This window comes from Pomacea canaliculata, linkage group LG3 (assembly GCF_003073045.1).
Source record: "Pomacea canaliculata isolate SZHN2017 linkage group LG3, ASM307304v1, whole genome shotgun sequence".
Taxonomy (NCBI): Eukaryota; Metazoa; Mollusca; class Gastropoda; order Architaenioglossa; family Ampullariidae; genus Pomacea; species Pomacea canaliculata.
In genome coordinates this window covers 35,097,100-35,122,499 of record NC_037592.1, presented here as the reverse complement: position 1 = coordinate 35,122,499, position 25,400 = coordinate 35,097,100, and the positions used below count along the sequence as shown (strand labels likewise).

The 25,400-nt window shown below is 44.5% G+C and overlaps 1 protein-coding gene across 3 annotated transcripts in view; it reads left to right on the top strand.

Moving 5' to 3' along the window:
* The window catches only part of LOC112558841 (ankyrin repeat domain-containing protein 50-like), a 56,582-nt gene that overhangs the window by 1,413 nt on the left and 29,769 nt on the right, over positions 1-25,400 (top strand). Inside the window, exons 1-5 of one of the 3 annotated variants that reach the window (XM_025229544.1) lie at positions 10,370-10,521; positions 12,904-12,993; positions 13,462-14,255; positions 14,954-16,278; positions 17,167-18,828. In XM_025229544.1, the coding sequence (XP_025085329.1) occupies positions 15,472-16,278; positions 17,167-18,828 (2,469 nt within the window). In that variant the 5' untranslated portion in view covers positions 10,370-10,521; positions 12,904-12,993; positions 13,462-14,255; positions 14,954-15,471. Of the gene's footprint in view, positions 1-10,368; positions 10,522-12,903; positions 12,994-13,461; positions 14,256-14,953; positions 16,279-17,166; positions 18,829-25,400 lie in introns of those variants that run through there. The other 2 variants (XM_025229543.1, XM_025229545.1) reach the window with 2 other exon arrangements.

Sequence of the window (25,400 nt, the reverse complement as noted above, 5' to 3'; positions counted from 1 at the left end):
TCAGACAAGAGATCAAGGCCACAATTGGAGGAAAATTTGCCGCGCTGAATATGGTGGAATGTGATGTAGACACCCTCGCTGAAAACATCAAAGAGGTGCTACTGTCAATAGCCATGAGGCTCTCGGGCCACATAGGAATAGGAAACAGCCATGGGTCACGAATGACTTCATAGATCTCTGTGACCAAAGGAGGGCACTGAAGAGCAAAAAGAAAAGTCAACCCGAAGCAGCTACCAGTTACAAAGAGGTGAACTGAGCCATCTAAAAAAGAGATGAAGGGAGCTAGCAAGAACTAGATCGAGAGCCAATCCCGGGACACAGATGATGGAATGGCCCGAGGTGACAGCAAAAAGGCTTACCAACTACTAAGGACCCTGACTAAGACAGATCAGCACAAGCCTTCAGTCATCGAAGACAGCAATGGCCATCTTCTCACACAAAGCAATGTTGTACTCAACAGATGGACTGAGTACTGCAAGGATCTGTATAACTTCCAGATGCTTAAGCAGGGTTGGGGGCAAAAGTCCTGACTGTCCTGTGCCAAAGAGTCTGGGAACGTAAGGAATGGCCCAAAGAATGGACGCAGTCACCAATCATAAAAAGGAAACAGCAAGCAGTCCCAGAACTGCAGAACTATAAGCCTTATAAGACACCCAATCAAAGTCATGCTGAAGGTCATACAGAGCCGCAAAAATCACTGAAAAGAGCAAAGTTCTGATTAATGGCAGCGGCAAAGCAGAGATCTATATGAACGGGGTACAGCTGGAAGAGGTAAGCAGCTTCAAGTACTTGGGAGCCATCCTTTCCAAGGACGGCAGCTCCACGCCAGATATCCGCATCAGGATCGCGACAGCAATGTCGGCAATGGCTAGACTAGATAGGATCTGTCATAGCCATAAGATAAGGTTCACTACCAAGTACAAGCTGTCCAAATCCCTGGTAGTACCGATCCTGCTCTACGGATGCGACACATGCACTCTGCTCGCTGAAGCGGAAAGTAGAATTCAGGAATTCCAGAACACTAGCCTGAGGAGGCTGCTCCGGATCTCATGCAAAAAAACATATAACCAACGATTTTGTACGAAACAGGATTGCCATACTCGTAGGACACCAGGATCGAACGTCCACTTTCAACAGTCAAGCGACGTAAGATGTTCTTCTTCGGTCATGTGACCCGCCACGACACCTTGTCGAAAACTATCCTCCAAGTCATCTTGAATGGTAGTCGACACGTGGTGGCCAAAGAAAGAACTGGCTTACAAATGTCAAAGACTGGACTGGTCGTCCTGTACAGGACCTGCTCACTTTCGCCTGATAGACAAAAGTGGCGGCCCTGTCAGCTGCCGCGTCTGTCCATGTGCTCCCCCAACGAGAGGTCAAGGGACTGACTGACTGAGACAGATCAGCTGTCCTTTTGCAGCCAGCCACAGCTTGCGGTAATAGTTTATCAGCACCGACTGGACCTCATGCGAGCTGATAGTGTCACGATTTTTCCCCTTGACTGTATGCATTTACCCCGCGGCCAGTTCCTCGTTTTGAGCAAGAAGCACTTCATTCATGAACCAGACACCGTCTCTCCATTGATAACATGTGTGCATTGTGCATACCACAGCTTGATTCCCTTTCATTCAGTCTGAAGTGAGAACACCCATCAACCCATTGAGCAAAGCGCCGGGCACGCAACGAACGTCGAAACCACAAAATAAAAATATACACCGAATGACGCAAAGCTCTGTAGGAATGAATGAATTCCTTTAATGTTTCGCCCACACTGGAGTAGACATGCAGACGATATGTAAGGTGATATAAGGTATATCATAATATTGCTGTGGGCACGTACGCCATGTAGGCGTTCAAATAGTGTCGCCTGCTTTCTGTGCAGCTGAAAATGGTCAGATAATGGCTAATGCGTGTCAGATTCCGTGCCTACTGTCAGTCCCTGCTTTGATGGAAGTGTGAACTGTGTGGGTGTACTAGAGTGTGCGCACGTGTGTTGATATTGTGTTTTTGTCTGTCACTCATGCACGGTCAAGACACCGCCCTGTGTCGTCATTTCTCTACCCCCTCCCCCATCCTTTCTTTACCGGGCAGCATACCTGTCCTCAACCTTTCTCCTTCCTGCCGCTCCTTTGATCTCGCCTGACCTTAGGTGCCATATTCTCCTTGTAGCAAGTGCCACTCCCTCAGTTACGTGCCATCCGCGAGCCCTAGCTTAGCTTTGATTATGTAACTGCGACCAGGATACTGACAGGTAGGGTCGTGTGACACAGCTATATGAAGTGACTTCTGTCGTGCCCTTCTAACGCACCCAAGTCTCTCTGGTGTCTTTTTCTCGGTCATGCAATTCCCTAAGGCCACCGCAGACTGAAGTGTAATCGGATTCCACACGTTACTGTTCACCATCTGGCCACTTCTGTGCCCTTCCCTCTTTCTCACCTAAGAGGTTCAACTGAAGATCAGTGGCAGGGGTGTAATTGAACCTCTTTGCCCCTCTCCAGATTGCTGGCGTTGGGCAGTTAGTTACAGATCGGAGTGTCTCCAGGTACACAGTGACCTAATGCTGACTGGAATCTAAACGTGTCTTAAATTTTTTTTTTACTCGTCCTCGCCTTTTTACCTTGAACGTACATTTCGGTGTTTCTTAATCCTAAATTCGCACTCTTTAGAAATATTTCGAGTATGGTGAGGGTTGGGGCTAATTTCTAGTATGGTTATAAAAATAGTGACGGGAACACCACTGAGTAGAACAAATGTATTGTGAAGCGAGAGTACACAGGAGGTAATCGTAGGTCACGTTGCTTTCCTAATCCATGCTGATCAGTGGCTCAGGTGTTGCTAATATAAAAAGGGTCTACGAAACAGTTCACTTAATCCCGAATGTTCTAATAAGCTTGCGTCCAACTGTATTTAAAAATGTTCGAAATAAATGTTAATATTTAACCGAAAACAAGGATTTTCGCATAAAGCACCAACATTATTATCATCCAACTTACTGGTCCACACAACTGTTAGGGTAGGAAAGAAAGAGGAAGACTGTGTGTGTGGAGAGAGGGTGGAGGGGTCGAGAAGAACAGAGGCTTTCTTTTTTTCACAATGTTCCTGAAGGTTAAGCAACGAATAAACAAAAGTAACATTTGCAAGTGATCGTTGATGAAACGACGACATCACTGAATAATATTTTGGACAAAAGTCAGATTATTCGGTGCATAATGTAATGCAGGGGTTTTGCTGAAATGAAAAGCAGGCGGAAGCCGGGAACACAATCAACGTTTCATATTTTTTTCTTAGAAATTCCCCCCCCCTCCCTTTCACCATCTCGGGGATAATGTGTTACAATAGTGTTGCAGGTGGAGGCGGATATAATTTAATGCTTCTCAAAACTTGTTTAAGCTCTGCCTTTGAGAAGGGACAATCCGAGTGGGTGGCAATTTGCACCTAAAAGTTTTTCATGAAAATGCCTCGCAAGTTTGGTGCGGTGATATGAAATAAGCCTTTCCTAGGCATGACAATAAATTTAAAAAAAAGTAGAAGAAAAAAACCCACATAAACCTTCAAAACATGCTGTTTGATATGTATAAAAAGACATTACACAGGGATAAAGAACGGACTGAGTTACACTTGCAATAAACCTTTGTGTACCGTGTGAGTGACGTGTGAACCTTCTTTACCTCACTGCAGTATGGCGCCGACCTTTCTGTGTGATTTCCCTATGCAATGATTAGTTCTATACTACACAATGATTGTCACTGTAAAGATAATATCTGTACATTGTGTAGTGAACATTTCTGTATCATGAGATTTTCCTATCACCTTATGTTTCGCAAATAAACGAAAGACACGCAAAAAGGCGACATTTTCTCGCTGGTTACCTTTTACCTCCCTTGTTCATATAATAAATCCATTCCTGATGTCAGTACCACAGCTTCTGTTTTCAGTCCGCTGTTGGGTGTACAGTAAATGATTGTTATGGTGGGTGTGTAGTTCAGCACATCGCAGGCGCCATGGCGTAAGTACAGTTACTTGCTGCACTAACGCTCCAACGCTCCAGGGCGGTGGAAGTTAAAAACAAAAACCGTCGAAAATGTGAACTACTACTGGGCCCCCATTAGGTCATTATCTAACATTACGTTCTGAAACCTTAACCCGGTGGCTGGCCGCCGACAGACAACTCGCCTCTGTATCGTCACGTACTGTGGTGATTTATCGCCTATGTATATTTTATCCTTTTTCAACTTCTTTTACTACATATTCACGGATTACGCCGTGTCCATCACAACAACATTTTCATTAAACAAAATCTTAAAATACAAAAGCAGACGGATCAGAAAGGGTATCGTAAAGTGGGAGGGGAGACAAAACGTAGGTATCATTACAAAAGAAAAGTTACAAACATCACCAAGAACACAAAAAATTACTACAAAGTTAGTCCCTGATTCCCTTCCCACTGTGGATAATATGTCCGTTTAGGAAAGCAGCGCATACGGATCTGACTACACTTCATGCTATATATAATAAGTACAGTTATATAGTGTTCTTCTCCAGCATCAGCCGGACTCAAAGTGCTTTAAAGTAATAAGAGTACACGTAGAGAGGAGATCAGTGCTCAGCACAGCATGAATCTGTATACAGGCCCGCGAGATGCACAGGAATATCAAGTCACAGTCCAATGAAGCAACAAAACATGAAGATGGAGGTGGCCATGTGACACAACAACACACAATACGGCGATAGCTAGTTTCAGGAAAAAAAGCAGTAAGATCAAGCCAGGTGAAGATCAGCGTGTAGAATACGATGTTTAAAAAAATCATCTTCAACCCCAGTCAGCAAAAGGGAGATCACCTCAATCAATTACGGCAGATTATAGGTTTAAATAGAATCGTTTGATGTTTAACCGTTCATCAAGGCGTCCAAAGCAAAGAAGTTGAAGCAGAACTGAAGCATTACATCATGTCAAAAAGTGTTTACAAAGCACTATTTGAATGCACGGCATTAGTAGAATGGTACAAATCATTGACCGTTTAAGTGGCCAGAAATGGAGACTGTTAGTCAACGCAAATTTCTTTCTCATCTGTCCATCCAAAAAGGAAAAACTCAGAAAGCCATAGACAATCTAGTACACAGATGAATTAAAGGAAGATGTAGATATACAAGCTAGTGATGATAAAACCAGAACATATCAAAGACAAAACAGAAAAACAGCGAGAGCTTCCCATTCAGCCTGTTGAGCGAGGGTAAAATCCATCTGTTATTTGTCACATTTGTCAGTTATTTCTCGTTAAGTGAGCCAAAGAGATGGCTTGACATTTGTTAGGTCACGGTGTTCTTTAAAAACAGTTATGCGCTGAGACAGATGCACGGCCGGTTCCGTCGAGTATCAAATATTGTAAGATTAAATGCGAATGTGCTATTATCACGTTTTGGCTACTATTCAAAGCCTAAGTTTTTTTATTTGAAATCTCGTGTATTTTATTTTCGTCTCACAAACTTGGTCATCATCCAAGGAAATCTGCAAAAGTGCGTAGGTTGACAATAAACCCTGGTTCTGGTCATGGCTCAGCTCCGTTGGCTGCTGGGCCGTGCCAGTAGCTTTTTGCAGGTCAGCAAACTAGCCAGGAAGCAAACTACAGCCTGCACTTGCATGTGGACGTCAACTCCTTCAGCCAACGTACAATAACCAGGCTACCCACGCGTGTGTGCTCGCGTATTCATGACAAACCGGCGAACGGCATAGCTGTGCTACTGGTATGACTGCGTTCGTATTCATAGCACTTGTGCACCAAGTGCTTGGCATGTCGGTGTAAATAACTGTCGCCGGGCTCGCGTCCACCCGCTTCTGTGACACAAAGTGCATAATTGATGACCTCCGCGCTGACAGAGATAAACGCCCCCCTCAGTTTCACAACCGCCGCTATCCAGTCATCACTTCAAATGCCAGCTGGAGCTGTGCGGGTTGACACTGTCAGCAGACTTCCTGAGCCAAGTGGATCCGCAAAAAGTTGCAAGATCAATGTGTGAGGGTCATCAGCCTGTCATACTGGTATATATCATGTACATATACACTCACATATATACATGTATTGCTTTATAAATTGGGTTACTGTTTTCAAAAATAGTAAATGCTAAAAATACGAGTCTATAGACATAACAATGTATACGCTAAGTGTTTTGAGCAATAATTTTCATTCACTGGAAATGTGGCGCTAAGGGAACCATTCCAGTCTTTCCAGAAAGACTTGTGATAAAGAACACATAATTTAAAATTTTTTTTTAAAAGAAAGAATTAAATATCCATCGTAGGTGTGACGCTCAGAATTGTACATTTTATCTTTGATCACAGTTCTAGAGAAATCCACAATGACATTGACTGCCTAAAGACTAAATAGCGTCGATCTAATAGCAATTCCCAGTTATTGTTTAGTTTGTTTGTTTGTTTGTTTTTTGTAAAAGTTTCTATTTAACATACAGTGCCAACACAAATGTTTGATTGCGCCAACGGTATGTTCATGTGTGACACGCGCGCACGCACGCAGAGTGAACTTATGAAGATATCGGCGAAAAACAGAAAGGCAAATGTACGGAAATTTGTTCTTATCTGTGTTCATGTCGGAATAGTTTTGCATCGTTTTCTTTCTCTCTCACGATGTACTGCATTTTAGTGTCTGAATCTATACATCCACGGTTCCATACCCGTATGACCCAGAAGTTGCCCTCTTGACCGTTACAGAGTAGTGGCAACGATTGAGGGGAAATCAGCACATTTTTTTTTTTTTAACACACACACACAGATGGACCAGAGAAAATTGGGGTCTTCCAATGACCGAAAGATTAAGGTGTGTGTGTAAAATTATTGTCAGCAAGCTCACATTTCTTTTCTTCTTGCCCTTCCTTTTTTCCCTTAAAGTGATAAGGATAGTAAAAGCTGTTCCTTCTTCCACCATCATCCTTTTTCTTGTCGCCGAATCGTGTGGGAATGTTATGTTTGGCAGTTGGAGAACGTCTGTTTGCCGGAAACACGAGGTAACGATCGACAGATGAGAAACAGGTCCACGCCATATTTGACGGCGAATGCTGGAGGGTTGGCCCAGGGAGCGTGAGTGTTTGTGTTTTCTTCCTGCCCTCACGGAGATGGGCGAGCATGGTTGCCTCGAGCAGTGTGACTGATGGGTTGCCTGGAAATCATTTCAGGTAGACGTAAGTGCTTAGGCGGAAGTCCGCGGGTCGTGGCGTGTGTAAACCGTGACTGTGATTATCTACATGTCTGTATCAGGTTCTGCACTCTTGCCCGATTTGTCATGGACAGAATTTATCAGAACGGGATATGTAGCAGGTGCACGAATGTGCGAGGAAGAATAATGAATCCTTCATCCACTCCCAAATCCCGCCATAAACAAGGCACTAACGTCTGTAGTTTATGTCTTTTTGTTTGTTGCCGAAATCTTCACACATACACATTTTATAAAGAAGTCTCTGTAAGCTTCTCTCTTTCCCTACCTCTCTCTTTCATTCTGTCCCCTATTCCCCCTCTTCCGTCGTTGATCCGCACTTTCTGCCTACTTTGTTAATTTTGTTGCCAATAATTTTGTTTAGTATTTAGGCCACCACAAGAAAGCCACACCCGAAAGATTTTTTTGGAGAAGCGTTTATCCTTCGACGTGAAGAGAACTAGGCCGTCACGTTATAACGCTCATGTCAAGGCTACAGACTGTGGGAGAACCGCGAGCGTATGTTAATGAGGCGTATCTATGTTCCATCATGACCTCATGGGTTTGACATGTTTATGTGAACAGGCGAGAATAATGATGTTTTAATGTCTCTAACTCGTGAACCAGGGTGGGGAATGGGTAGAGGGGAGGAATAATAGTTCAGATCATGGGAATTAGTACACTATAATAAATGTAATCCAGTCACTTCATACACACACACAAAGTACTTGAGTGGTGATGGTGGTGGTGATGGCGTTGCCTACTCGTGGTAACAATAATCAAATATGTGAAATTGGATTTGGGCTATTTCTTACAGAAAATTTTAAAATCGTGATCTTATGTTATATTTCCTACCGAAGAGCAGGAGGAGCTAACGACTTACTATACTTATGTATATGTAATTATTAATATGCAATGCCCCTGTTTCGGCCGTTTTAGCAAATTAGTAAGCAAAAGAACATACGCCAGAAAACTTTTACTGTTTGGCATTTAAATTTTTTCCCCACAATATTCTTTAGCAGTGCAGCTGTATTGGAAAGCAGAACAAAGTCACTTCTAATGTATATTGCACAGGTTTGGCAGACATATTTATATTTGTGCAGAGGGGGAATAAAATATACAGTAAATGTTTATTCTGCATTATTATTAGTATTTGCTTGTTGTGGATTAGGCCTTTTCTTCATCTTTGACACAATGCATAAAAACACACGAAAGAACAAATGCAGTGCACTTCTGATCTTATTGCTCGGTACAATCATGTTCTTTACGCCGTAAATATAATTAGTACAATGTAATAGATGCCCAAGTTAAATGGGGAGTAAGCTCGATCTTTCGCATGAAGTCAACAGCAGACATATTTGCTGGTGCTGGATGATTTAGCAGGTCCTGTGAAATATCATCGCAGGGCGTTGTGACAAAGCCGCCATAACCTTTTGTCAATGTGGCCAAGTCGCTATTGTAGTGCACCGGTATTGACACAGTCTGTCAATTAGCGCGGGAGTGATTGCACTTGGCAAACAAAAGTTGTTAAGACCCGTCACCTGTAAGTTTACTTGAGTTAAGGGGATGGGGGAGTGGGCACCCGGTAATGTAAGTGGTAAAACACTCGCTTGTCACAGTTGTAGTGAGAGCGAAAAAGTCTTGGTTCGATCTCGGGTCGGTATGTGATACCTGTTGGCAGGGTCAGCAGTCGGAGTTTTTTTCCCTGAAACTCCATCATTACTTTCTCCTCATAGTGCGAAATCGCCTCAAGATACACCTGAACTTGCTTTCTTAGCCAAAAATCCCACCTATCCAACATTTACTATGTTGTTGTGGTCTATTATCAGCTGAGACAAAAATAAATAACTCTAGGCCATCAGCCTAAAAAAAAAAAAAACAAACATGTGTAGCTTATGTCGTTGATCCTTAAATTTGCAACTTTATTGGAGCCCATGCTGTGGCGAGGACCCGAGGAACCAAGAGACAGGGGGATGATGCCACTCCATGCTCACAGTGACAGTAAATGTACTAACAGACGGCTTTGATTAGTTGACTGCAGAGCAGTAAGTTGCGCCTAACGGGTTCTCTATGCCAATGTGAGGTCCAGCTGATGTCTCACCCACATAAGGACAAATAACAGCCTGAGGAGTGTAGCGACACGCCTAAATTGGCTTGGCAGGTATTCTCATTACACTCGAACAGCTGTCCAGTCGCTCTCCCAAGTGCTTGGGTTACCGCAGGGTAGAAACGCTCCATCCTACTTCCGTCAGCGTGAATCTATCACCTTGTCGCAAGCCCACGCCTCTTGACATACGGACCACTGAGGTACACACAGCACATACAGCGTCTACAAACTCCTGGTGGAAACAATGACCGTAAATATAGCTGTAACCATTGAAGAGACAGACTATGTATAAGTCGATGCTATTTATTTAACGACTCCATCTTATACTGTTTATATCCCTTTATACCTTTATCCATTGATTTATTTTCCACTCATGTACTTCATCTTTATGTTGTTAAGTCTCTCACCGTCCACTGTTATCGTTACTGGTCTACGCAGAGAGTGCGATCTGTCTTGGTAGTGGTGTTCTGCGTTACAAGTACGTATTATTATGAATATGAATACAGCCTCGCGCGCGCACGCACAAACGTTATTTTGGTGCAAAGTTTACGAAGGAAAAACATTCCACATTACTGTATATGTGAATTATTTCCAACTGCGGCTTCATCATTTCATCACTTTCAAAACTATTAGATGTACTTGTTGTTTATCACACTGTCTCGATAACCACATATCACGCGATAACCTTAACAGCGATAACGCAAAGGTGGCATTCGTCTGGTCGTGTCCATCAACTGCTTGCCTTTGCCTTTGAACCCAGGCAGGCCGAAGAATTTAGTATAATGTAGGGAAGCAGGGCAGAAACTCCTTATAACGTGTTCGGGCCAACTGCGACCCATAAGCTTTCAAGCCAGCATCTGTGACCTGGCAAGATTATCTTTCGATAATCTCCAGACACGCGTTACAGAGTCGCCTGTTTTGTAACCTATTTGCCGTTACATGAATCGCGCGTGTGCCTGGGAGTCTCGTGCGGTGACCTAGGAAACTCGACCAATCGTTTTTCTTGTTGGCCCCATAGGCACCGCCTCCCCTAGCGGGATCTCCTCTGCCTTTGTCGTCTGCGCCAGATGTAAAAATAGTTCGAGCATGGGAACATGCGAAGGCAGCAGCGCGGTGTAGGTCAGTGCCGAGTGTGTTTGGGTGGTTGTCGGGAGTATCGTCTGGTTTTTCACAGAGAAGGGTAATGGACATGGGACACTTCGGTCATAGCAGGTAAGCCTTCATCGCGAACGGTTATTTCATCAGCTGACGCTTTTGTAAAACTTTTCAGACGAGCATGCGTACTCCACTCTCAGCATTTTATGTTAATAACTGGGTTGCTGGCGAGAAGCGACCACCCTGCACTCTCCACCGATCTGCTTTCATCTGGAGAGGAGAGGCGTGAGGGTGCTAGGCGAGGGAGGAACAGGACTGGGTGACATGGTGGAGATTCAGAGGCTGCGCTGCCTTGAATTCTTCTGGGTAGCAGTTACCACTCCATCAAAAGAACGCGCTGCCCTGAGTCTGGAATTTTTTTGCAAGGTTGCAGCTGTGCCCTAAATAGCTTCCCGTTTTTTGTTTTGTTAGAGCCCACAGTCATGACTGATGAGAAGTAAGTGGTAGAATTGGATCAGAAAAGGTCGGAAAACACACCACACATAAACATACCAAATCAACTACACACAATCCATCAATACCACCACATCAAAACACATATTCCGTTATCACCACCACCCCAAAACACAGTGACACACTCACACTACATGCGCAGTGACACAAAACATGCCTAGAGCAACAATGATGGATTATAGGTGTTAAAACTAAGTGAAAGGGCAACTTTTAGTGTCCTATGGTGTGAGTGTGAGTTGGTACACATACCATTCAGTTACTGGTAGTTGACATGAGCTTTCTGCAGATCTCTTCATATAGATTTCATTTCATGTATATGTTCATGGGACAGCAATGCAAATCTTGCTATGAGATTTTTTTTTCATGCTATTGCACAACAGTGTTATTATCAAAGCATTAATGATCCTATGAGCTATGCATGCAAATCACCCTTCATGTTAGTAATAACCATAATACACATCATAATGATACAGTGTGATAAAACTAAATTTTTACTGTTATTCTTGTGCAGAATACAAATATCATAACAGTAAAGAGGATGAAACATATTTATGAGTTTATCTATTGGATTACTAATAGGATGCATTTGTTTCATTTAGCAATAAATGTTATTACTGATTTTCAAAGGCATGATTTTTTTGATGATTAATTAGCCTTTTGCACTGGAACTACACATTTTTGTGTGTTCTTTTATTAGCTCCAAAAATGTTGATATCTAAATCCCTTCTGGAAACATGTCAGCAAGAAGATTGATTGTGGCATCTTTGAATATCCATTGGTATGCTCAGCATGCATGAATAGGGTTAGGGTTAGGGGAGATGGCATACTACAGGGTTATATGACTCAGTTGCTCTGTACTAAATGCCTCTTGTTTTGACTGTCAGTTTGTAGTGTAGCTACAAGTGACGGCCAGCTGACAATGAGAAGGGAGGTAATTAGTAGTATGTAGGGCATAAATAAGGCTGAAGTGTTAGTGTATATAATCCCAGTGTTGTGACAAGCTTATGGTAGAATGTGCTTAAAATTATGAAGACATCACAAAGTTTAATGCAGAGCTATAGTTTTTTTTTAAGCACATGAAATTACAGGATCACAACTCAGCATTGTGTGTGTAAAAAGGAATCAAACAGAAAATCCTACACTTTTTGTGAGCACCCTGAAGACACATAGATTATATTTGAACCTCTTGGTTATGTTGTGTCCTTGCTAGTTTGTAAACAAGCATGCAGATGTATAAACATAAATGCATGCTTTCTTTCTCTCTCTGACACCCCCCCCTTTTATAAGTTATGCAGCACAAACTAGATAGAGCATGACAGAATCTGCTACTTAAATATGGCTAACATTTTAGGTATCGAGGTCTTTCTTGCATAAAGAGTGATTTATACTCCTGAAAGATACTAAGAAAATGAAGGTTTCAAGAAAAATTGGTAGAATGATGCTCACTCCTTATATAAGAAAATACTTGCTAATGACCCATTCTACCCACATAACATTTTTACTTTATCGCTAATGCCTTTTTATTCTGTTATCACAATACCTTATTCTTCTTCTAAATTGCTAACATCATTCCTTACTCTAATCTTTGTTTTCTCTATGCTTGTGTCTGATGACTTTCTTCGTGTCCATTTCTCTCATCTCTTCCTTCATTTCTTTTAATGCTTGTTATAGATCCTATATTGTTCTATAGTGTGTATGTCTAAGGTGAACAAGAGAAGGTCTCTAGTTAAAACTAGATAATACTAGCTAAAAGATTTTAAAGTCTTTGTTCATTCAAATTGGCCATCAATGCATAAACTTCATCGTGTTTTCTCAAATATGCCAGCAGAACATGTTGAACGGGTAGTCCAAAATAATAGGAACTTCATTTGCAAAATAACTCATTGGTGTCACATTTACTTGTGACATTTTATGAAGAAAAACTCGTCATTTTTATTTCTCTTTTATTTTCCCATGATAAAACGCTACCGGTCGCAACCATCACAGCGACAGTTCCCAAGGTGTGTTGTCTCTCAGTCCATGACCTTGAAGGCAGTATAGCCCCCAAGACCGGCCGCTACTGCATCGACATGTAAGGTGAGCGTACTAACTCGTTTAATGATGCTGGCGTGACAAAAGACTCGTGTATCATACATAGCACGACCATCAACATCAGACAAAGCGGGGATCCAGCAGGTTCTGGTAAAAACCGAAAAATGCCTGACGCAGCAACAAGGGCGGCAGCAGCAGGAGTAGCACGGCAGCATCGCTGTCAGTATCGGCAGCAGCGACAGGGCCGCGCGGCTCGGCAGCAGTGCCGGGTCTGGCTAGCGCGGGGCTATTGATCACTATTGATTTTCCTTGTTGCCTTCGCTGTGCTCTCCTGCGCTGTCTTGCTCCCTCATCGTCTCTGTATTATGTATTGGTCTCCTCGCGCCCACCGCTCCCTCCCTCGCCTACAACGTAGGCACTTTTCTCACCCCACCACTTGCTGATCTTGTGGCTGCTGCCGGCTGCCAGAGCTGAATGGAATGCCTGATCATATGACTTCCGCTTTGCTTTCAGGCTCAAAGCTGTGGTCGGGTGCGCGTGTGCGCTGCATGGACTTTCGAGATGATGGACAAAAAGGTAGTCTGCATCAGCAACCAGCGGCCGGCGTCAGCTTAATGGCACAAGGCTTACGTTGAGAATTGGCCGAGGTACGTTCGGAACACGAGGACGATAATCAGCTGTGGACGAGCTTTGTGACCTGATTCAGCCGATGCCATTGTGAAGTGTTCAGACCGAAGCTCGATCTACATCATGTGCGCGTGTGTATCGTGCATGTCATTTTCGTCGTCGCTGTGAAGAGACGAAGCCTTGAGAGCAGCAGTTTTGACAGCAGTCAAAGGTCGAGAACCGGACTGTATAATTAACCAGTTACTCTTTTGAGACCAACAGTTTCTCCATCTTGTCCTCTGGAAGAATGGATGCTGAAGTGTTCTCACTTCACTGCCGCCATTTTACTGAACTGAAAGCTGCTTCTTGAAGCACGCATTATTAAATGTTTTAAAGCTCTGGAGGGAGAGAGAGAGTACAGAATGGGTCGGCAAGACACGTCATGCCGAGAAGACGGGTCGTCGCAGTGACAGCGTGATCAGAAGCATCAGGCTGCAAGTGCTGGGGTGTCGGAGGTAACCACCATTCATGCTGAATTCATTCACTGCTGGATTAGACAGCTATTTAGAAAAGAATAAAAACAACAACGTGATAGCAGTTCAGGGAGGTGGTATATGCACACTGACAATCCTCGTGACTGCTGGGAAGATGACTTGAGCACGCAACATCCGCAGACCACCGCGAGCATTCCCAGCTACCGGGTAAGAATAAGGAATTTTCAATTCTCTTTAAGTTCCCAGATTATCCATTTGAACTGATAGCTTTAAAATCTCTTGCTATAATAAGATTCTGAAGTGATTCACAGCAGGTTTTTCATAATGTATCATCAGACCATCAAAATCAATAGTTCGTGCGCTAGAGGTCGGGATTTTTTTTTCCTAACCGCTAGTCGCTGGATCCACGCGGTAATATTTCTAGTGATATTGTCTAACATATGGGTTAGACACAGCGACTGGAATTTCATCTGAGTGATTAAAAAGCTTGGTTAGGAAATAAGCTCCACTTAAAATGGCAGTGAAGTGCCGGCAGCAGATGAAGGTTGCGTTTCTATTTGTCAGAACACTGACGCTCACAATGGATGGAGAAAATACAGGGACACATCTACTATTTATTGAACAGTAACTTTATCCCATCCACACCAAGCCCATCTTTTGTCATACCTTTCTATTATTGATCTTAATCAATACTAAAACTGAATCGAAATGAATTAATATAGTTGATAAGAATGTAAAATTAGACACTAAGCTCTAAATGAAATGAACATATTTACTCAAAAACATTATGTTAAATTACAAATTTAATTATTAGCAATGAGAATATGTTGAAATTCAAACTAATGATCGCAAATTTCGCATTGACGGTGTCAAGGTTGAAACATATTCCATTTATTTATCAACAGGTAGAAGACAAAAGGACACGCGTTGGTTCCCCTTGGAGACAAAGTAGTGATGAGATGTTATTCTATAAACTAAAAGACTGTGCTCCACATGGCTGTACACCGTTGTGATTGACCTACATGGCTTAGAAGCAGAGTTTTCTGGCCTGTTACAAGTCAATACTCTGTCCGTTACACCCAGGCACGTGCTGCCTCCAACGCTACAAGCGCGCTTGCTTCTTCTGCCAGCAGGTATCGCTGTGGCTTATCGGCATTTCAGAACAGAACCTAAGTCTTGATTAATGGAATGTGTGCGAAGATCTAATTTCCTTAGTTACTGGAATTAGTTTGAAGTGGAGGTGTTGGATCACTTGCCCTAAATGCCACTATTACGTCAGTCCTAATTATAGTATCAGGATGAGTCGTGGGAACAAAGCCTGCGGAGCTTGCTGTGTGCGCACAAACGCTTGCTTACGTTGGTGAGCCAGTCAAGGTGCCAGGGCTGTGTTCCCTTGAATAGTCAGCACATCGTCCAGTCAAAAATGGCTGACAGTCTTCTGAAGAGGAAGCGGTTCTTTTGCCGCGAGTGGGCTTTCAGTAAGGTGCAGCATTGCCTGGAGACGCGACCCGCTTCGAAGACGTGCGGCGCCTTGATCATGGGCGGACCGGGCTGCGGCAAGACCGCCCTGTGCTGCGAGCTCGCCTGGCCGACGGTGGCACAGGGTAAGCAAGCAAGCCTGCACTCCCGTCTGCTGGCCTACCACTTCTGCCAGGCACACGACGTCGACACACTGTCCCTGGTCACCTTCATCCGCGGCGTCGTGGAGCAGACGGCGCGGTCGGACCTCATCCCGGGCTACAAAGAGAAGGTGCAGGAAGCGGCCATCCAGCGGCTGCTGGAACCAGCGGAATGCGAAAGGAACCCAGACGAAGCATTCAAGCAGGCCTTCCTGCATCCTCTGCAGGCGCTGACTCCTCCCGGCCACACCCTAATGGTACTAGTAGACTCCATCGACGAGTCGTATCTGCAGTCCATCAACGAGCGCGCCACGTGCAGCCGAACCATCGCTGAACTGCTGGCCGCGCACCATGCGCTCTTCCCAAACTGGCTGCTGCTGGTGTGCTCTTCCCGCAAGCAGAGCAAATCGGTCACGCGCATGTTCACAGGTTTCCGCAAGATCAGCCTCGACGACCTGCGCAAATCACACATCGTGCGCGACGTGCAGCAGTACATCCTCTGCCGCCTGGACCAAGAGGAAGGGTTGCGGCAGCATCTCAGTCGCGACACAGCCGAGATGCTGAATCAGCTACACATCAAGAGCAACGGCTGCTTCCTGTACCTGGAGAAGGCAAGCAGACGTTTGCAGGGTTGTTTGGGCTGACTGAGTGACGAGAGAGAGAGAGAGCGTCTGTACGTCGTATTTATTTTTTAGGGTCATCCTTCCAGCGAGCTAAGCAACTGGTAGAGTTAACAAAATAATGTTTAGACTTTTTAATGACTTTTTTATTACAAGCATGTCAGTTTATTGATCTATGTGCAACACCGATCAGTTAAAAAGTTATTTACTTATGCAGTTATAGGGTGAGCTAATGGAATGGTAGCTGTTGAAAAATCTACCGTGGAATAGCATGAACTTTAGTGTGATTGTTGGGCGAGATGTCCTCGCTATATTGTCCACGTTAAAGTTTGGGCCATAGAATCGAGGTAGCTGCTACACTGGGATTTTGCAGCTGCTGGCGTCCTTAATGGCACCATGGGGATACAAATTAAGGAAAATCGTGTTACCCTTTCCAGATATAAAAATTAAGAACTACCAAAATAAACAAAGAAAAAATTGAGAGAGTAGTTGTCTCAAATGCACAAATGACCTCTCTGGTCCAGTATGACAGGCGGAAAACGTGTAAAAAATAAGAATCCCTTTGAACTATAAAGGGATATAAATGGGAAACTTCCCTTTGCTCATTGCAAAGCCATTTTAATTAAATTGCCCTTAAGCGTTTTCCGGCAGAATAATTATGGTCGTAAATAATGTATTAAAATATCAGACTATGCTGTGATCAAAATCTGCTCCTTTAACTAAATGCCATATATAATTTTTGATACCTTTTCACAGATTTTTTTAATGGCTCTCTCTCTCTTTATATGTGTGTGTGCGCTCGCTAAAAGGAATAATCGAAAGGAATATTTGGATATGGCGAGTTCCTCCAAAATCCACTTCTGTTTGTATATGGCACAGGTGCTTGATGGGGTGGCGGAGAATTTCATTATGCTCAGAGAGATTCGAGAAATCCCGGGCACACTGAATGGTCTGTATCTCTGGTTGTGTCAGCGGCTGTTCGTGCGCAAACAGTTCACCAAAATTCAGCCCATCTTGAATGTACTGCTGGCCGCCAGCAGGCCTCTGACTGCCGACACCATCTACAAGTGCTTGCTGACGCGGTCTCCCGCCTTGCATACAGACGAGTTCGAACGCAAAATGAAGCTTATGTCGAAGATTCTCATCGAAGGGAAGAACAGCGAGAAAATTCTGTTCCACCACAGCTTCGCGGAGTGGTTGTTGGACGTGAAGCACTGCACGCAGAAATACCTGTGCGCCACCGAAGACGGTCATGGCATGCTGGCCATGCACGCCACGAGCGCTGCGCGCGGACTGAACGCAGTTGGTGTGCAGGAAATGGCGCTGCACCTCACACGGGCCAACCTGCAGCCGCCGCTGGAGCAGCATCACCTGGTGCAGTGGCTTGTCCTCTCGGGCGCCAACGTAGAAGACAGCCTCCTCCGCTCACTGCCCAAGGATTCGAAAGTGCTGAAGCTCCTGATCGACGCCGGGGCGCGCATGCCTACGCTGGATATCAGCACCGAGAGCCTGGCGGCAGAAGAGGAGCGCGCGGAGGAGGCTAAGAACAAAGAGGAAGCGGAAGTGCCCGTGGACCAAGTAGACACCAATGGCCGCACCCTCCTGCATACCTCCGCGCACCAGGGAAAGCAGAGCGCAGTGATGACGCTGTTGGGGAGGGGGGCTGATGTGGAGGCCGTGGACAAAACTGGACAGACAGCCTTGAACCTGGCCGCCAGACAGGGTCACGCGCCTGTCGTGTCCGCGCTTCTGAAGGCTGGAGCCGCCGTTGACCACGCAGATAACGATGGGTGGACAGCTTTGCGGTCAGCCGCATGGGGTGGTCACACGGAAGTGGTGTCTGTGCTGCTAGCGGCCGGCGCCCGTGTGGATCACGCGGACAGCGACCAGCGCACAGCTTTGCGGGCTGCAGCCTGGGGTGGGCACGAGGACATTGTGCTGCAGCTGCTGCGTCATGGAGCCGACGTCAACAAGGCGGACAACGAAGGTCGCACGGCACTGATCGCTGCTGCCTACATGGGACACGTGGAGATCGTCGAACACCTCCTGAACTACCAAGCAGACATTAACCACCAGGACTGCGACGGTCGCACGGCTTTGTCCGTCGCTGCGCTGTGCATTCCGGCCAGCGAGGGCCACGAGAAAGTGGTTAGCCTCTTGCTGGACCGTGGCGCCGCCGTGGACCACCAGGATCGCGACGGCATGACGCCGCTGCTGGTGGCAGCGTACGAAGGCCATACGGACGTATGCGAGTTGCTGCTGGAGTGGGAAGCTGACGTAGACCACGCTGATCACAGTAACCGCACTCCTCTGTGGGCGGCCGCCTCCTCCGGACACTCCAAGTTGGTTGGGCAGCTGCTGTTCTGGGGCGCCGCCGTCGACCACATCGATAGCGAAGGACGTACTGTGCTCAGCGTCGCTGCAGCCCAAGGGTCAGTGGAAGTGGTCAGGCAGCTACTGGAGAGAGGCTTGGACGAGATGCACCGAGACAACTCTGGCTGGACACCGCTACACATGGCAGCTTACGAGGGACATAGAGAGGTATATTGCCTTTTTCTTCTCCCACCTCTTGTCCTATTGTTACTTTATTCTCAGACTACTATTCTAGTTTTTTATGCACCCCCTCCCCCCAAAAAACAGTCGTGTCTGTGTGTGTGTGTGCGCGTGCGCGCGCGTGCACACACGTCCATGCGTAGGCTTAAGCACGTTCATCGCTGGTCTCACAGGCCCTTGGAAGATGGTATCGATTTTCTGTTTAAGACAGGCTATCATATTTTCTTTTGTTGTCAGCCTGAACTTCAGAATTTACCGCGTAACTTGATTTGTTTAAGGACATTATTAAAAGCATTAATATGTAACCACTTTCGTTGGATGCTTTGGACAAATTAAGTACATTGGGAACGTTCGGCAAATAATGCTGATCTTGCGTTTTAGGTGTGATTCCCTTGAATGTTCAATCTGATAGGATGATACAACAGGACATTGTTTAAACTATCATTTTTTTTATTTTTATGAATACATATATAGTTAATAGATATAGATAACCTTATATCGCAGCTAACCAAAGATTTTATAACTCAAATGAGAAAAGGAGTTTTGTCGTGAAACCGCGGAGAGGGATAAAACATAACTATAAAGCACGAGTTGAAAGCATAAGGCATGTCTGTGTCAAGTAAATGCGCTTTATCACGTGCAGCGGCAAATAAACAGGTGTGACATACAGCGTGGATTAAAGCGCGAAACTGTCATACCAATGAGGGTCGGCGGTTCAGTCAAAGGTTTCACCTTTCCGTGGCGTCGCGGACCAACAGCCAACTTAGCTACCGACAAAAGTATGCCTCCGGCTGAGACCTTTGACCCTGTGCAGGTGGGGAGCTTAATAACTCATAACGTGGCTTATCGTCGTAGCTTAACGACTTAACGGCCGCCACTTCACACCACTTGATCCCTACTGTTTGCCGTGTCCTTCCTTTGGAGGGATGAACCTGCTACATGTGTAGTACGTTCGCAGATACTTAGGTCTCGCTTCCTTTGCCTACCTTCCTTTCCACCTATTTGTGCGTTTGCGTGTACATGTACATCTGTATGATTTTTGCCCGTCCTCATTTTGCTCTTCCTTCCCCTTTCAGTCTCACTTTTTGTTTGCGCACTAAAGCGTTCTCTTCCTCACCTACCTGACGCACGCGCGCGCGTGCATACACACACATATCTACATTCGTTCACTGTGGCAGACAAAACTCCTCGTTGTAGTTGCTTGGCTGACGTTACAGTAAATACAGTTTCAGGCAGCCTGTGACATTTACCGTCTTATTCGGCTCGAGGATCTAGTTACGAGACATTTTTCCCCCCTAAGCTTCAATTTACGGAGATGTGTGCGGGCGTGTGTCATTCTAGAGGAATGATTGAATGGCCAGTATGTAGTCATTCGACAGGAATCTAGCGCTGGACATCTAAACGTGATTACTGTCAGCGTCCTCTTCAAGTCATGTGATCAGTGTTCGCGCTTACTTTGCTGGACTAATCTACAAATCGGTTAATATCGCTCATCTCAGGACCTGACGTTTCGGCAACCATCGGCTACATGCCAGGGTCGCGACCCCACGCTGGCGCCTGTATTCGGTTACTGACAAGACGTTATTCGTGATTAACTGTCTCTTGTCACTAACAGCATCAGAATTTACTAACAAAACAGTGCGAAAATGCGACAGCCATTTTTACCTCACAAAAATGCGCATGCCCGAGATATTGGGAAATGGAATCAAGCTGACGGAGCTGGGCTTCGCTACCTTTTGTCAATGATTAATCTTCTGTCTCTTTCATTGACATTTTTGTACAAGACTTTTGGGGTCGTGGTTAGCGAAAGTATATATATATTTACCCCAGGTCATCTTTGTCACCGGTTTGTAACTACAGCTTCAGCGGGAAAACAATACCTGTGGGGCTGTGGAGTTACCTCGATAACTTCGGAAACGAGACGTTTGCTTAATAATTACGGGTCCTGACTTGTATTTCCCCCGCCACCTGCTCCTCACATATGCTATGAAGCGAAAGGCGTTGCTTCTGTTGTAAGTGGACTGGGCTGGTCGTCAAGTAGGTCTGAAACCTTTGGCGTATTCTTTTCATTCTTCGCGTATCTACCAGCAACTGATGCGGTAGAAACGAACCTCTGTGGAACATCTGCAAGCTGTTGTGTGCGTTCCGGCCAGATGCTACTATAGCTCGCTCCCGCTAGAAGATGCGCGATCTCGCGTGTTGGTGTGAACACTAGCATGTGCACCATCAGCTTCTGTGCAGGCACTTCCTCTCGAGGTTGAGCACAAATGCGGCCTGGAGGTATTTCATGTAAACACTGATGCAGCTTGGCTTTCTGAGCCGTTTGAGGGTTCCCTACTGCTACCTACCCCACCCACCCCCGCCACTCTTCCGCCATTTCGTGCTATGTGAAGAGGTTAAGTGAGCTGTTAATTTTTTTTTCTTGCTGCGTTCGAGATGAAACATATCGCTTGATAATCACGAGAGATATTTAATTGTTTAACGTTTATTACGATATTGTTGCTTTCAAAGTGCTTTTAAAGAAAAAAATCCGGAAACAGGTGATAATGTGTTTTAGAATAAAAATACTTGTGTGCTCCATAAATAGCATGACGATGAAGTGTGAAGGGCATACGTACCCGCATGCATTACAAGTTGGTGTGAGAGGCCATACATATATATACATATTGACCTTGCCAGTTTTGAGCGGTTGTGGAATTCAGATCACCAGGGGTCAGTAAATATATCGTTCAATAGTTGTAATATATTTATATGTTTGAGTGTCTTCGCGGGAATGCTACATAAAAGCATTTTGAATTTGTATGTGGCAGAGCCTCATCTCGGAATGAAATAAGCGGCTGCATGAGAGAGATCAGGGTTATGCGTTCGAAGTGGTGATTTGCAAAGTTTGTTTAGAAGAGTTGTGGCTACTAGAAGTGTTCCCAGAGAAGTCGTTTGAACGTAATTTCATAAAAGACATGCTCGGACAAACCAGGAAAAGTTTTAAAAGGAGAAAACTACCCGGCGAGCACACCTGTGAATTCAATTAGGAAGTTCACATCCCCGGATTGTTCTAGCAGTCGTGCTTGGTGGTCTTTTTCTTTCCGTCACAGTAACCACCTTCGACATGGAAAGAGCTTAAATTAGCAGTTCAGCCGAAAGGCTGCGTTTAACGTACGTAAGAGTAATAGTCTGTAACGATGCTGCACGAGCTTTGCATCTATTTTCCCATGCATTAACTCGATGTGAGGGTCCCTTTCGTCCGTAAAGTGCAACCGATCCCAGATGTCCAAGACGCAATTAACAGGTTCTCATTTGAGTTTGCTCGCTGAATATTTGCTTGAAGCGCATTTCCCAAGACGAAAAAGGGAGTATAACTCTTGGACTCGGGAGACATTGCAAGTGTCTTGTTTATGCCACGTCAAAACGTCTCGCAGAACACGTTTTCTGTTGACACCGTCCCCTGATCCATCGTCGTTGCAGTTGTTGTTGATAAAGGGACTTGATGAACCTGAACTGGAAAAGGGGGTATGCCATGTAGGGGGTGTATACAGGGAGAATCACCTGTGCTGATTTAAGGAACGAAAGGTTGTCATTAGACAATCATCAGATGCCTCGAGATCGAGTTATACCCCCCAAAAAAGCCGCCGTCGACGAATTTAAATGGTAGCCACGCGTGTGCATGTGAGTGTGTGTGGGTGTGAGCACGTTTGTTTATATGTGTTTATGATTTTAGACAATTAAATGTCCGACAGTAGACATTGGGTTTTAGAAAGTTGGTATTTTTGATGTCACATATTACACTTTCAGTAATGGAGCTTAAATAGCTTATCCAACATTTGTCCGTGTCGAATCGTAGATTCGCTTATGTATTCACCGGTCCTAGGGGTCCTTTGTTGGTTGCCGCTGATGGGGAGACAAGACAGCCAGACATGGTGCAGTGGAAGGGGAAGAGCCCACGTGCGCTGTAGACTCCACGGAGCTGCGGAGTCTTACAAAAACAACCTCTCCGACAATATGGAATTCTAGTCTCGGTTTGTGTCTAGCTCACAAAGGGAAAAATCATGGTAACATAGTTCCTTAGACCGTCACACGCCATCCCCTCCGATTTTCCGAGCATTTTTATGATGATCGAGGTCTCCCGTGCTACATCGCTTAGATATTTTATGAATCGCAATATCTTCCGATTTATGAGATAGCACTAAGCACTGCATTTCCTTTCTAGCCTGAATGAAAGCGAGCTAGAGTTTTTATTATTTATTTTGGCGTGGGGGTTTTGTGTGTGCGTGGAAGGGGGTGGGGTGAGGCAACTATTTCATGCAACGTAGTCGTTTACAATTCTCTCGACCTGATCAAAGAGAAGGATGCTTTATAGCCATTTCGGTGGAGGCAGTTATATATATATTTGGGGGTAAATAGAAGCAGCCAGTCGTAATGTTAACATTTTGATCACATGACATTTACAACCTCTGTTAGGAACGTTATGCCAATTTTACATGCGAATGTGTTCTTTCAAGACGGTTCAACTTAAAGATTTGCTGGTCGAGTCAGCAATGCAAACTTTGTGGAACCAAAGCAAAATATTTTGAGGGAACAAAACTAAACCAGTGAATAACATCTGAAGTATTACTCAAACCAACTGTCATAGACAAACTTGTAAATATCGCGTGAGACTTATACTGTAGTTGGATGTAGAAGGCTTAATTGGAAATATCTGTAACCAGCATTAGTCTGTTCGCTTAACAGTGTCGCAGATAGTAGTTTTAAGTTGAAAGCTGATTAAGCTACATCTACATGGCTATTATTAATCTCGAAAACTTTGTAGCCAACGTTGCTAGCTGCAATTTCCTACATCGTACCATACTCCTGCTGATATCGGATATTGTGCCATTCATCCACACACACATACCCGCGTGTAGGGCAGAAAGTGCTGTTCGCGTGCTCGCCAGTGTCTGTATGCATACGCTCGTCTGTGTTGACAGATTTCTGTAGAAGAGTGGGAAGATGGCTGAAAGCTATAGGCGCGGTTCCTTTAGCTCTGCAGGAGCTGATTAGCAAGAATAGCTCATGAGAGCCGTTCGGGTGCCAGGGTGTCCGGGCTGTGTTTGCGCACAGGGTTTGAGCAGACGTGCAAAAAGCCATCGATATTTTTCATTCCCCTTCTTTCTTTATCGTCGCAGAGGAGGGATGTAATGGATTCAAACAACCAGTCCCTTGCTATAAATTGGGGCTTTGAGATCCGGAACTGTCTTTGCTTGTGCATGTAGCTCCTCACCCCCTTTTCCTCGATCATTCCAGAATCCTGAGTTTGATATTTTTGTATGTTGAAATAACAAATCGTTACTTTGCCATTTCTTTCTTTCCGTATTTTGTGTCTTTTTGTTTTGTTGTTTATGATTGTTTTTGTCAGTATGTCTATCTGCTTTTTTCTGCCTTCCTTCCATTTTCTCACACAAATAAAACACATTTCACACGCTCGCACGCGGCTGATTTATAGAAAGATCGAGATAAGAAGTTTGCAGTTGTTTATCGTTTGGAAGAGATTCTTTTTCATTTCTTCTTAGCTTATAAGAATGGCACGTATTGACAGCACCTGAAGTAGCAGAATAATTTACTTGTTTATCAGGTTACATTTCGTATAATCTTTATAGTAATGAAATTATCTGAGCACTGCATACATAAAATTACCCTGATCGCACTGCAGTTTCATAGGAAGACGATAAAGGGTCGCAGCATGCATAATGCCGTGTTACGCATGCGCTCCCAGATATTGACCAAATGAAGATTTCTTGCACACTGTATTCCCCTATTCTCAGTACACGAGAAGGAGCATCATCTTGTGACATCTACAGTCTGGCGACTTCGACACTATTTTTTTCAAGGTTCAAACTGCATGAACCATAAGCAATTCGGTCAGTTTCAACTTAACGTTGATGGTTAAACTAACAATGTTTTACGCTTCAGGCAAAGAAGATGAACGATAGTATAGAATTTTTTTTATATGCTGGGAAAGATACACGAAAAGAAAACGCAAAAAACTCACGTGCTTGTTTATAATTTAAAGAAAATCTTATGCGTTATAGGCTGTTTTGTGTTTGACGCTGTCTGAGGATGCATCACGAGCTAGTTCAGCCAGATGCCATTTATAGCGAAAAAAATATGTGTACCGAAGGCGAGATCTGAACCTGAATACTCACGATCCCACACTCTTTATGGACTAATAAGCGATTTACAATTATCAAGTGTAGCAATGTTTGCCTACATTTTCATGACTGTCGACTGTACTCGCACAGTTGAACGTCTAACCCTTTTTACTTTTGCTTCATGTCGAGGATTGAAGATGTCAATCTGCAGAAAGACTTGCCGCAGTTACCATCGCTGTTTTGTGCTTGATGTCCTTATTGGCTTCTAACTATAGAGTTTACAGTCACTCTTTTGCCTTATTTTAAGGTGAAAAAGGTCGATCACATCGCCATAACAGGAAACTTATTTACATCACTCTCTATGTTCTTTCTTTTCCTCCCCATCACTTTCACCCACTGAAATGGGTCTTCGTGTCATGCATGCGTGCAAACATCTGC